At 37.9% G+C, this 14,168-nt stretch overlaps 1 protein-coding gene across 1 annotated transcript in view; it reads left to right on the top strand.

Annotated features, from left to right (window-relative positions):
- The first annotated feature begins 1,452 nt into the window (after positions 1-1,452).
- LOC136373667 (protein hinderin-like) overlaps positions 1,453-14,168 on the top strand; it is a 37,669-nt gene continuing 24,953 nt past the window's right edge. The window contains exons 1-2 of the mRNA XM_066338605.1: positions 1,453-1,631; positions 8,168-8,276. Of these exons, the coding sequence (XP_066194702.1) occupies positions 1,550-1,631; positions 8,168-8,276 (191 nt within the window). The 5' untranslated portion in view covers positions 1,453-1,549. The remainder of the gene's footprint in view (positions 1,632-8,167; positions 8,277-14,168) is intronic.

Genomic DNA, 14,168 nt, shown 5'->3' with positions numbered 1-14,168 from the left:
GTACTTTTTCCTCAGATCTACAGTAACTTCAGTCAGTGCAAGCTTTTTAGGTAAAAGATTTTTGTGATTCAATCTCCATGAAGCTGTATCCTAACTAATAAAAACTCATTGACAGTCTGTGGGTTACTAACGTAAAATTGGTGCTTAAACAGGAAAAAGATTTGTCATAGAATGGTTTAGATTGGAAAAGACCTCTAGGATCACAAGAGTCTAGCTGTTAAGATGTATTTAATCTTCTGATAACTTCAGAAAGATATTTGTTGCTTCCATGATTGTAAGTAGATTAGTATAATCTTGGGATAAATTGTATTATTTCTTGTGGATAATACAAAAATACTTGTTTATTTTTTAATTTCTTTTATAAAGGGGCCTTTTATGACAGGGACTAATGACTTGCATATGTTGGGAATTGTCATTTAAAGCAGTAGTTATTTTCCAGAGAACAGCATTTGAAAGCAGTATTTTTCTTTCCTGAGAGAAATGTGAGTCTTCATAGCCTCCTGTCTGCTCAGAACGTTTTGAGATATCTGTGTCTGAAGAGCTTGAGGTTATGATTGCACCCCATCACCAGATTTGCCTCCTCCTGCCTCTATCCATGCAGTGTTTATGATCTTGTGTTGAAGTTCATCCTGAACCATAATGGTTCTGGTCAACTTTCTCTTTTCTTATTTTACTCAAAGAAGTACGCCTCTGCACCAGATCCTCTACCACCAATTTGCTCATACATTCTCTCTCCTGTTTAAAAGTACCTCTGTTCATCAGTCTCACCTCTTTATCTCCTCTCTTCTCATGTTTTCTTCTTGAATCAGCCTCTCACCATCCCTGGAGGCTTTTAAAAAACATGTGAGTGTGGCACTTGGGGATGTGGTTTAGTGATGGGCTTGGCAGTTGTACTCAGATGATCTCAAAGATCCTTTCCAATAAAAATAATTCTGTGATTCTGTGATCTGCTTCCCTTTTGCAAACTAAAATTTTCACATTTCTTTTCACATAATCTTCTCTGTTTCCCCTTTGTTCTAGCAAAGTGAACATTTTTAAAATTACCCTTTCTTCCAATTTTTGCCCATTGTGGGGTAAAAAGTCTGTCTTCATCTTCATGTTCATGTTCACATTCGTCTTCATCTTCATCTGCATGTCTTCATCCCTCCAGTGCTGTTCTAACCACTTGAGAAATCCAGGACCTAGTGCATTAGGAAATGTGCCCACTGCTGCAAAACTCCAAATACAGTTGTCAGGTGCTGCTGGCTGCTGATAACCGAAGACTCCTGATAAAGTGGGTTGGTAACTCTTCAAGCCTTAGGCATCCTGCTTTCAGAAATTATAAATTGATTCAACTAGAGCTCAACAAGCAGCATGATGTTTATGCTTCTGGAGAGTAAAAGTTGGGTAAAGAGCAGTGTTGATGGGCTGAATGCATCATGCACATTCTTTCTTTCCTCCCAGTGTTGTCCCGGTGTTGAAACATGAAGATTGTTTACTGAGGACACCTGCAGTGAACAAAAACTCCACAAAACCAGGGAGCAGTCGTGTGAGCAGTTTAGGGAAGAAAATGGCTGGCTTTGGTGCAAACGTGGATGATGAGGAAAGCCCTCTAATGCAGACCAAGAGTGAAGCCACTAAGTCCAGGAAAGGTAAGGGGAAGCATACTGTATTGCAAGGCCATGAGTGTGCTGGTATGTTCAATGGGCTATCAGTAGAATGCATAATTAAAGGAAGAGGTTTCAAGGTGTTTGAAACAACCTATGAGAAGGTGGTAGCTGCATTTAAAAAGATAAAAGTACTTTAAATAACAGGTGGTCATCCTACCTGCTTTTCCTAGTGAAAGAGAAAAACGTAGCCCCTTAATCTCAGAAAACTCCTTCAATGATTTGTTTTTTAACTTTCCCAGAAGGCAGTGAGAATAAGTGCAGTGAGGTTTTCTCTTTAAATGTAATCTTTGCATTCTTTGCCTCCTCGAATGACGACTTCACCATCACAACCTGCTGTTTTGTCACTCAAGGATGCCTGTACTGTTAGAACCTATCCTGTCCTTAGCTTAGTGCCTCCACTTAAGGAGCAGAGAAGCAATCTTTTCTCTCTTATGAAGAGAAAAGGTTGGGAATAAAAGCAGCTTGGATGTTTCATTGCTTAGCCTTGAACATAATCCTTGGTTCAATTATGAACTAGTTTTGAGGTTTTTTTAAATTTTAACTTGTCTGCCAGTTTGCTGTAAATGTCAGCATAAAAATAAAGAAAATGACAAAATGAGAAGAAATGTGGTGCAGTTCTCAAAGGAACAAATAACTTGTGTTACTGGTTAAGACTGTACCAACATTAAAAAGCAGTCCCTGTGAAGAAACTTTCAAAAGGGTATTATCAGCCTGGACCCAAACAGTGGCTGAGGTTAATCTCTTCCAAGGCACAGCTACAAAAGTTGGAAGCCTGTAAAGGGCTTGTGTCCAAAAAAATCAATTTCTAATTTGAAACAAAATCATTTTTGACTAACAGGGGTTCAGGACCCATTACTTTTGCTGTATAATCTGCTGACATTTCACACTTTCTGTTGTGCACAATGAATCCTAATAGTCATTTTATAACATTGCTACACCAATCAATTTAAGCAAGAGAAAGCCGTTACAATTCTGCAAAGTTTCGGGGGCAATTTTCACTGATGGTTTTCTTTTATGTTTTTTTTTTTCAGCTATCATTTTTTTCTACTCTTTTCCTCTTCCTTGTTCTCTGCTCCTTCTCTATGCTGCAGTGATGAAACTGGGATTTTTCACAGCTGGATGATGGGTTTTGTTCCTTGGATGGAGGTAGTCCCCAAAAGTAATTCATTTTCCACAGATTCAGGGGAAAATATCCAACCTGGCCTCTTCTTCGTTCATTCATTTCATTCTGTAGGACTGAGGAGAAGTTAGAAACTGAATCTGACTATTGCACATAGCAACTGAGCTTCACCTGTGCTGATTTAGTGATTGTAGTGGTCAGCATGATCTCTGAAGATGGTGGGAATCTTTTGCAAGCACTTACTGGGATTGCTGGCTTTTATAGTGTAGAGCTGCATGGCAAAGTTTGACTTACAAACATTGGCACTTGCTGTGATAGCTGGTAAAATTCAGAGGAATGCTTTCAAGCTGTGGAACAACCTCAGGTCTATTACTGATTTGCATGGTTGTTTATCACAAGGCAAATTACCTAGCTCTAATCACTGAAGTTGAAGTCTTCTGTATTTAGTACCTTTTTAATTGGCTTCCTTCTGTTATATATTTGGACTCCTTCAGCAAGGATATACACATACTTGTGAAGCATTTTTTTCCATCTGAGGGGACCACCAGGATACACTGCCAGGACTTATTTGCCTCTGTCCTTGCTTTTGCTGGATATTCCCATCTGCTGCCGACCTGGGATTTCTAGTTCAATGCAGTATGAGAAATGGGAATGAAATCCACAAGGTAATATCTTGAGGCATGAAACTTAATGTCATTTAGCCACATACCTGGAGGTGGCCTTTTGGTCGGAGCACAGCAATGCTGTGTGCAAAACACGTTCGACTGAAAACTTTGCAACCATTAGGTGCTGACCTGTTGCTACAGAGGTTTTTTTCTCATGCCTGTATCAGTCCGGTATGTTTAAATTATATGTTCTTCAGGGTGGTGACTCTATCCAAGCACACCTTAGTGCAGAGCAAGTGCTAATGTGAGCCCTTCATCTTGGTGTACCACCGGGAATGGTGGCTGTATCAGTGGTAGTGTTCCTCCAGAGTCACACGGATACTTGTATCAGGTTTATACCTATTAATTAGGAAGCGGTCCCTGTTCTGGAATGGTGGAAGGCTTCCTGCCTACAGAACTGCTTACTTGCTGTGACAATAGTGGGTTTGAAAAGGCTGATTTCCTAACAAATACACTTTTTCTTTCTCCCTGATGATGGTTAGTAATGGGGACAAGAGCACTGTTAACGCGCTGCTTTTACCTCCTGGAGTGAAAAGGGTCACTTCTGCTCTCTTTTCAGGGCAGAAACTTACTGGATCAACTTAGAAAATCAATTTTTATTCCCTCACTGTTGCTTTTGTCTTCTGTTCCTGCTTGCTCCTTAGTTTTTATTCCAGTGCTTTAGCATCTCTTTGTGTCTTGTAGACAAATTTTTTTAGTCTTACCAGCAAAACTTTAAACAGTTGGAATAATCCTGAAGTCTTAGATCCTTTCAGCAGTAAATTATTTTTATTGGTGTCACCATCAGCTATGTCAACGTGTACTAAAATCTAACAACTTGTCTAGTTAAAAAGTGCCGGAGTACAGAAATGTGTGTTTCTCTTCCTTTCTGCTCTTGAAAACTTTGGTGCGGGGCTGGGAAACTTACATCCATTGCACTGTGCCCAATATTGATTGGGCAATTCTGTACATTTCTGTTTAAAGTATTCCTCTTTATGAATGCTTCCTGAAATACTTCTGCATTGAAACAAAAGAAAGAACTTTGTTTCTTCTTGTTGGACATAGCATCTTCATGATGTTGTATAGCCTGCACAGTTTCCTTTTTCATATGCAAAAGAAAAAGCCAGAGAAGGAAAATTATTTTAACTCATTTTAGCCCTGTATTTTTCCAGGGGCTGATTTCTCTAGATAGTGTTTGTTTTTCAGTAGTTTTTCTGATGTAGCTTCTTAGGGATTCAGTATCTGGAACTTCTTCCCTTGGGGGAGACTCTTCCCTACAATTGAATAGAGCAATTAGTTAATATTAGTGAAATGCTTTGAAGATGTGAAGTACTATATAAATGTTAAGTCTTATGAATATTGCTATTATTCAAGTCATAAAGATTTCTTTTATGATTATAAACCAAGATTTCCCACTGGTTACTTTCATTCCATTGCTGCTTGAACCAACCTCAGCCATATTTCTTCATTCTTAATGTTTACACTTCTAAAATGTAGACTGCTGTATTTCCCCACTTTCATAATGTTTTAGTTGTCTGTTTTTCAAGCACAAATATATGGGTATTTGAGTTTTCTCAAATGATTCTTTAATCTACTTTAAATCATTCTTGTACCAAGTTTGCCAAATTGAAAATAGTATTCTTAACATCACTGTTTAGGAGACATTTATAATTGCTTTGGGGGTAGCTTGCCTTGCAAGCTTACATCCGGTATTTTTCTTTTTTTTTTTTTTTTTGGTGATCCTTTGCTGCTCCAGGTTCTTTCCATTGGTGTCAGGATTGAAATTACCACATTATGTAAGAGCTTCTTCTTTTTTCCAGGGGTAAATGGGTCTATTCTTTTTCCACGTTTCTTGCTTCTCTAGATCATCTGCAGTGTCTCCAGTCTCATACTGTCTTCTAACACCTGCAATCTAATTAATTTGCTGTCATTTGTATCACCCCAGTTCTCTATGACTTTTCATAAATAATTACCAGTCACTTCATAAATTCATTAACTAATTCCCTTTAGCCCTGAAATATATATCCTTCAGACTAAAGACTTAGTATCTTTTTTTCCCCCTGGTAGTTTCTTTTCATCAGCTTTATATAGGCAGGTATTATTCATCAACAGGGTCTTCATTATCCACTACTTGCCAATTTTCCCTTCCTCTATTTTTTTCTCATAATATATTTCCAAATTAGTTGTAGCTTGGGCATTTTTGGGAATGTTATTGATTAAATAATCTTTATGTATTTGCTTGTTCCTGGGTGTTTCTTTTCCCTCAAAAGACTTGCGTGCCTTTTCCAAGAGGTGTTTTTAAACCCCTTTTTTTTTTTTTTTTTTTTTAATATACATTTATTTGGGATTTGTTGATTCCCCTGCTTTATGTCTGTGCAGCCTTACAGCCTCAGTAAATTCCTGCTGAGCTCCTTTTTTTGTTTTCTGTTTCTAACTCTGGTAATATTTTCAAACTTGGGCATTTAAACTGTCTCCTTGAGGCTGTGTTGGCCACTTCTGAGTCCATACATTGTCTTTCTTTGCAGAGGTACCTCTCATTTTCTATGGATGTAGTATGTTGACAATGTGCCAGCCTTGTTTCATATTAGCAACTGAATATTTTCTCCCATATTAACAAGGTTTTTATTACTTTGGTATTAGCTTCTTAGAATCCAGCTGCCTCATTCCACTGTCATGTGAAATGATTTCTAGATACCTCTTATTTGATCATAAAGTTGAAACTCTTAAGCAAGAGGCTTCCAGTCTTTATATGCGCACCCACTCTTATCATGGATTGGCACACTATCAAGTTACCGGGGACACACAATCAGCTTATATCCCCATGATATTTCCAAGACTTCCTTCAGTGATCATTAACTCTTTCTTAGGAAAGATTTTTTTCACTGCCTGATGCTGAAACACTGTTCATTATATCAGGGCGATAGCATATTTTTTTTTCTTCCTAAAATGCATCTTAAAACATGTGGGTTTACTGAATTGTATATATTTGTATAAATCTAAAATCAATTCATTGTTTAAATAATTCCTTGGACATCTGTACATTTCACAGTGAAGCTGGAATTGTAACTTTGTGTTGCATCATGTTTCAGCATTATAATTCAGATAGATGATGCTTCTGTTCACAGAACTGAGACATATTTGGTGATCACAAGGTTACATAAGGAGCTAAACACTGGTTTGACTTCAATTTTTGCTGATATGTTTAGTTTTCCCTATACTGAGTCTAGTTAAGTGATGTTAGTTGCACACAACTTATTAGGCTAGATCTAAAAAGTCCAAATTCAGGTTTTTGTATGGTAGATCAAATAGGTCCTAATTTTCCTTTTGCCCTTTATCTCTTATTTACCTGTATGCTATTTGTCTTACTAAATCTGATCAATGAAACTAAGTTCTCAGGTGAGCAAGTGAAAACCTGGCTGGACCACCAGCCTTCAAGAGTTGTCTGCAGTCCAGCTGGCAGCCAGTTCATAGTGGTTAGCTGCTTAACATCAACAGCCTGGGCAGTGGGACAGGATGCACCTTCAGTAAGTTTGCAGGCTTGGGGAAGCAGTCAGTGTGCTGGAGAACAGGGCACATTATTCAAGGGACATTAGCAGGTTGGGAAAATTATTTGATGGAACCCTTTTTAGGTTCAGCAAAGGGAAATGCCAGGGTCCTTCAACTGGGTTGAACTGATGTCATGTAGCAGGACAACCCTGAATGCAGTTTTGCCAGAAAAGAATGGGATGTCCTGCTGAACAGCAATGAGTCAGTGATGTGCCTGTGTGATAGACTACCTGGACCTCTTACCAGGGCCGTAATCATACAGCTGTGGTCATCAGATGCTGAAATGACACTTATCCCCTCAGTTAGCCTAGTGAGACTCTGTCCATAAATGCTGTGTCCAGTCTGGGACTCCACAGAGCGCGGACAACACTGACAAACTGTAGGAAGTCTGGCAGAGGCAGTCAAGACAGCCATGGGGCTGAAACAAGAGGCTGAGAAAGCTAGGTGCATTCAGCCTTAAGAAAAGATGACACAGCATGAATCTTCCTTCTTGCTTCAGCTACCTTAGAAGAGGGTGTAGAGAAGAGGGAATGGGACTTCTTGGAGGTCATCATCAGCCACTCAAGAGACAAAAGTCACAATTCAGAAAATTCTGATTTACTATGAGGCTGGTCAAACAGTGGAACCAGTGGAGTTTCACAAAGAGGTACTATCAGTGGAGACATTCAGCACCTATTATGACAAGTGTCTGAAACCCATTGATGCTGTTTGAATGGAGGATTGACCTCCAAATTTCACCTTTGAAACCTAGATTATTTTGTAATTCAAGAGTCATATGGAGGTGGGAAGGAATGGACTCTTAGTTCTGTTTTATTTAAACTGTTGTACAGAAAATACTGTTATAATGATATTTAAACTTGGTGAATTAACATCTTAAAGCATGTCATGAAAAATGCAGCTGTGAAACAAGGTGAATCCTGTGGACCACTTAAGGAATAATAGCCATGCAAGTGTGTCAAACTATGTGCAGTAAGACACAGGCTGCAGAGTGTGTCTTATTCTACAGGTATAATTCTGCCTGGTCCTGAAAAGGATGCTGTGCACAGTATTGTTGATTGATGAGCTCTCTGTCATTTCTCTGTATATTTCTCACTCAAAAACAGTTTCAGTTTTTCATCCGGATGTTCTGTAATAAGGCAGAATTGAGAAACATTCTTTCCAAAATGTCTAGCTTCTTATTACTGGTTTGTCTTCCCTTCATTCTACAGGGACAGCTTCAGGACCTAGGAAGGATGCAGCCGTATCTCCTGGGTTGATGGGCAGCAGCAAAGTGCTTACAACCACAGCCATATCACCGTTTCAGCATGACCCTTCGTGGTAAGCTGCTGGCTAATCTCTGGTTTAAGATTCTGTGAACACAACCATCAAATTCTCCTAGATGCTTGGAAGTGACTGAATTTCTGTGATATTTCATATTAGCACAAGCTGAATAATAGAATTCAAAACTTGCCATATCTTTTTGACATTTATAGTAAGCCTTAAGTTGCTCGTTAGAATAAAAAAAACAAGAATATGCCAAGTTCTAACATTTTAATTTTACTTAGATTTTGAACAGAAATATTTTATGTTCCAAGTCCTGACACATTAAATACCTTTGTAAATAATTTTAATGGACAGTGTTAACCTCGTTAGGTTTTACATTCGCTTGAAGATTCTAATCACTCACTGTTTGCCTGCCTCCTCCCACACCCCCATTTTTATCAAATGGCCCTTCTTTAAAAATGTTTTGTATGAAAGTTATTTTATGTTTAATGACAAGCAACAAAATCATATTAAGTCAGCGATTCCTGATTATACTATATGTCTGCACTAAATGCACTGGAAAAGCCAGCATTATTACTTCTGTTCCAGTGAAAAACTGAAAGCAGCATTGTTGTTACAAGTCTGAAAACAACTTGCCTTCTTTGGGCAGGATTACATTTCTAGGGGTAAATGCCTAGAAGAACAGCATACAATCCCTGCTTTTCTTTATCATATTCCACATTTTCTCATAATAAAATCTTTCATTAAGCCAATAAATACAAGCAGATTGAAATATGAAGTCGCAGTATTTTATATCACTAGTTAGATAACAGTGCAGTTGCATAACAGGAATGTGCACCTGTTGATGGGGAGTTAAATGTTTCTTGGAGGATGAGAGGGCTGGAGTCAGATTTAATCTTCTCTTGGCTCAGTGGACTTGGAAAATGTATGCTTCATATCATCCCTGTATTCATGGCAGCAGCTGGCAGTTTATTTCTATCTTCTGAGAGAACTTGTGATATATAATAGGTGAAAAACTGCTATCAAAATTGACAAATTTGTACTAACTTGTTATGGCAACCTTTTTTTTTTTTTTTCTTCTGATGGAAGGGTGATAATTCTTGGAGAATTTAAGAACTGAGTTAGATTGGGCTGTTTTCCACAAGTAGCTATATGCTTAAACTAACAGAAGCCAAAAGATTGCCTAAGCATCTTAGAAGCAGCAGTTACCTTTCCAGTGCAGGCACAGCAGGTAAAGTGTGTGTAAAGATACTGCTTGATACTGTCTAATAGTGCTATGCTGAGATTCCATTCAAGCACTGAGGAATAGATATTATTATGCACATCATATGAAAACTGCTCAGAAAAAGAAAATTTATTCAAGAGGACTGATGGTCTATTCTTTTGCACAGAGGGGAGTAAAATATTTGTTGAAATATGCTGCTAGAAATCATACCAGGTAAAGCGATCAGTAAAAGGAGTCTGATTAGCTGTCATCTTTAAAGTATTATTTTACCAGTTGATGAAAAATCCTGTATTTCTGGGCACTTTCTCCCATGCTTCCTCCCTCTCTTTCTCACCGTTGGTGCTGTAGGTATCATTGACTAGGTTAAACAGCCATGTTGTGCTTTCCCTTACTCTTGGCCTTCTCTAATTGAAAATGGTAAATGGACAAGTATTTCTGGGGAGACCTAAAGCGGATTCTATCCTTCATCAAAAAACCTGCTTGAGCAGCAGGTCAGTCTCAATTTATCACTGATAGATTATAAGCTTAGACTGCAGGTTTAACTAACTAAATTAATCAATATTGAGAATTATTGCTGCTTTTGTGCCACTAAAGTTAGGGTTTGTCAGCATGTTCATTATGAGCTGTGATTTGGGGGGGGTTAACAGCTTAACCACAACAGTTGGCACAGATCTGAAACTTGCAACACAAAGCCCTAGCCTAAGAGCAAATTTATTTATTCAGCAGTATATGTAAACCTAATTACTTCTGACTATTTAAATTTATAGGACTAGGTTCAACTCGTGTTTGTGCCAGCTTTAACTAGCACAAGCCCTGGCACCCAGCAGCAGCAGCCATGCAAAGCCTGCCAGGGAGAAGGTGTTGGAAAGCGACAGAAGCTCCCTGGCAGCGAGAGGCATCAGGGTGCTAGCACAACTTCTGGGAAGGGCTGGCTGGGTAGGCAGGCATGGCAGGTAGAAGATGTGTTGGCATGATAGGCTGCCTTGGCAGGGCTCAACTGGAGACTTCAGTGTGTTACAGCTACCTTCTGCTTGGGAAAGAATTGCTGCAGTCCTACTTTATTCTCTGTCTCAGAATGAATCATGTAATGAACAAGAAATAACTATTCCTAGAAGGTCGATGTAAACCTTGAGAGCCTTAGTGCTGGACCTGCAGAAGGACCGGACTTGCAAAATAACTGTGCACAAGGTGATTTCAGTGATATCTCTAAAAGAAAAAGAAAACCCCAGCATTTCCTTATCTGGCATCTGGAGCTGGGCTAATAGTGAATTTGTTTGCCTGTCAGGCTTCTATGCATGCCTGTTGCTTCCTTCCATAAAACATGGCCAAACACTGCAAGTTTGCTTATCCAGTGTTCTTAAGCCAAGTGTCCACCATCTGCATGAGGCCCTTGAAATTATGTTCACAGCAGGTCTGGAAAGCTCTTCTACTCTATGTGCTTATTTATCTAGACCAAAGCAAATATATTTAAGAAAAAATTTCACAGCCAAGATTGGGGCTGGGCAAATTTGAAAGAGTAGGTTTATTCCTAAACTTGGGTTAAATGTTAACTTTTTGGTGACTAGGTACGTTTTTTCATAACTGGTGTTTGCCTGGAAGAGAGGGTCTGTGTTTCTGCTGAACTGGAGGGGAGCTGGACAGTGGAAGTACTGGTATATTGATGCTTTCATTTTGTAATGAAGTTTTTACATAAACTAGATCTTACCTTAGCTATACTCAGGTACTAATTTCAGCAAAGCAAATGTTCAATGGCATACAGAAGTGAAACTGCTCTAAATTAAAATATTCAGCTATTTCTGGGGGAATTAAAAAAAAGTAAGTTATAAATTGTACATTCTGAAATACCATTTAATTTGATTACAGCCCTGTTGCAATTGTGAGGTTCTCTCCATGTAGTGTTGAGTTTGGCACAGTAAATCCTGTAACACTGCAGATTTAAGCACTTAAAAAGACACAGGCAGAGTTTGTTCTGCTCACCATGGAAACAGATAATTCTGTAGTGTTTTTCACTTTGGAAAAGCTAATTCAAGAACAGTTAGGTAAATTAAGGGACTGTGTGATAGTTTGGGATTTCAGCATTAAGTCTATGGTTGCAGTTTCAGATCAGAGCTTTCATACTTGCTGAATGCATTGTCTTGAAGTTTTTTGTAGCTAATAAAAGAAGTGATTTAGAAGTTCTTGGAATATGAATGCTGTATTTGAGCTGTATATTATTATCTGTTAGACTGCAGTGGCCTGTTACAATCTTATAAACAGATTGTATTGTGTAAATTTGTGTTTAGGGACATTTTAAAAACAAAACTATTTACCCAAATGCCCAGCACATCTCAGGTGAACGAGTACTCAGGGACTTTTAAGCAAATTAATATCTGATGTAAGATGTAATGTGCAGAATTGTATACTTAATAATGCACACTGGAATAGTCTAAAGTAGATCTGTTGTGCTGAGTGTTAAGAAATATGACAGTGATGAGATTCAAGCTTTTGTCTTACTTATGTGGTAGTTGATTTTTACATTTTTGCATTTTGAATGCTTAAATATGAATATCAACTTAACATGATTTTTGAAGTTCCTTATACAGTAGAGTCTAAGGAAGCACTGCCAAAGAAATAGAATTTTTTCTTTTTGCCCTCAGGATCATACACCACTCAAGATTCAAAAGGAGCAGAAAACTTTCATTCCAGATTTAACTTAGGAACATTTAAAGAGATTAAAAATATGTTTGGAGTAGGGTGGTGAGTTAGTTTCCGAATGTGGTAGGAGATGCAAGTTTTGCCTACTCTCTGAGAAAGCCAGCAGTGCAAAAAGTCCAATGTAGTTCCATATGCAAGTGATAAAACCAGACATTGGCAAATTAATCTCTCTTATTCACAGTGTAGGTTGTTAATTGTTCTCTCTGCTGGCTGTCGATATAATGTGAAATTTTAATTCCCCATTCAAGATGGAAAAAGTTGTGGCTGAAAATGTTAACATTTGCATTTTTATTTGTTGATTTATTTAAAGGACAGCCTCTCTTACAGCAATCCATCACTCAGTGACACCCCAAATATGAATAATGTATTGTAGACTTGCGGTTACAATGTGTAATAAGTGCCAGAGACAGTAGAAGAATGTTAACTATGTTGCAAATGTAATATTTATCGACTCATACTTTATTGCTTTTGAGGTTCAATAATACTGACCATAGGATATTAATATCACTTATCTTGATTTTAGTTGGGCGCCTCTGTATGTAGAAATAACCCATCTATATCATACTTACAAAATAAATGTGAACTTTACAGCTGTTCATAAGAAGTGCATTGTAGGTTTCTTGGCTTACTGCTAGCAGCTCTCCTTTTCTACCTTCTCATTTACTTGTATCTGACACTGATCCCCCTCCAGTAGCCTGACCCAGCAGATTAACATCCGAGCACTCTTCTGGAGGCTTCATTTACTGGCGGCATTGTGGTCTTTTGCTTTAGGTAGGATTTGGGCTAGGTCTCTTTTTTTCTGTTAAAACTAGTATGAAAAGAGTTTTGTATTGCTTCTCTCTGAAAAGACAACAGGTGAGAGACTAAAATAGAAATACCTTCTCTTTTGGAAAGACACACAGAGCAAATCTAAACAATCTCTTTGAAGATGACAGGTATCAGAAAGGAAGTGTTTAGTAAGTTCAACATTCATTATAGACATGGAACTTATTTTCAGAGAAATTTTTCTCAAGGAATAGAAATATATTAAAGTAATTTGAGAAGACTGAGATGTAAAATTCAGTGAGTTTGAAAACCAAAATTTTGTTGATAACCTGCTTAAAGAAAAAATTTGCAATAAAATTTTGCTCCAGTTGCAGGTCCTTTAGTAGTGATTCCTGTCTTTAGTAGTTGCTCCAGAGTTCTGCTGTGGAAACTGCTACCAACTGGGCAAACACTCTTCCTTATCTGCTTTGTTCAGTTACAACCACTAAAAGCTTTGAAGTCTAGGGGGGAAACGCAGATATGAACCCAGGGCTGGTATCTAAACCAAATTTAACAATGGGAGATTTTAAGCTTGTGTTGAAATCACATTTCACCTGTGAAGCCTGGCTCTTGGAAAACTTGGAATTTGGTTCGGCCATGAAAATGATAAGCCTTGATTATATTTTGTGTTGTAGACATCAAGTAAATTTTGAAGTGACATTCTGTATTTATATCTGAGGTTATCAAATTTAACACATCATTGGCTTCTTTCTTTACTGTGTGTAACAGAACACCTATTTGTCTACCTAATAGCTACTTTGCAATAACAGTTTTGATGTGTCCATTGCTGACAATGGAAATCATATTGGGAAATTCTGATTTGCAGTGCAAAAGGATTAATGTTAATTACCAACTGTTGGCTGTAATTGTCACCCTCATTAAAATGCAGAATTATGTATTTCTTAGTTATAAATAACCCTTCTAATTGTACTTGATGTATGCTAGTTTAATCAAAAAGTACACTTGCAAACAAGCAGATATTTGCATTAATCTAGCACTGGATCTTTGAGTCATTTTTGATCATCTTTTATTCCAAACTCGACTAGTTGGGGGAGGTCTATTACAGCTGCATATACTTTACACATTTTTTTTTTCAGCTCCATGAATCTGACAGGATTTTGTATTAAAATGAGGGGAAATGTCTTCTGGGAATGCTCAGTCCAACAGAAAATGTGTCAGTTTTGAAGTAGTTGGCAAAGTTTCCATCATTCAGTGGTGTGACA

The sequence above is a fragment of the Sylvia atricapilla genome, chromosome Z, assembly GCF_009819655.1.
Source record: "Sylvia atricapilla isolate bSylAtr1 chromosome Z, bSylAtr1.pri, whole genome shotgun sequence".
Classification (NCBI taxonomy): Eukaryota; Metazoa; Chordata; class Aves; order Passeriformes; family Sylviidae; genus Sylvia; species Sylvia atricapilla.
Note: the sequence above shows the minus strand (reverse complement) of the source record. Positions and strands in the feature narration are given on the sequence as shown.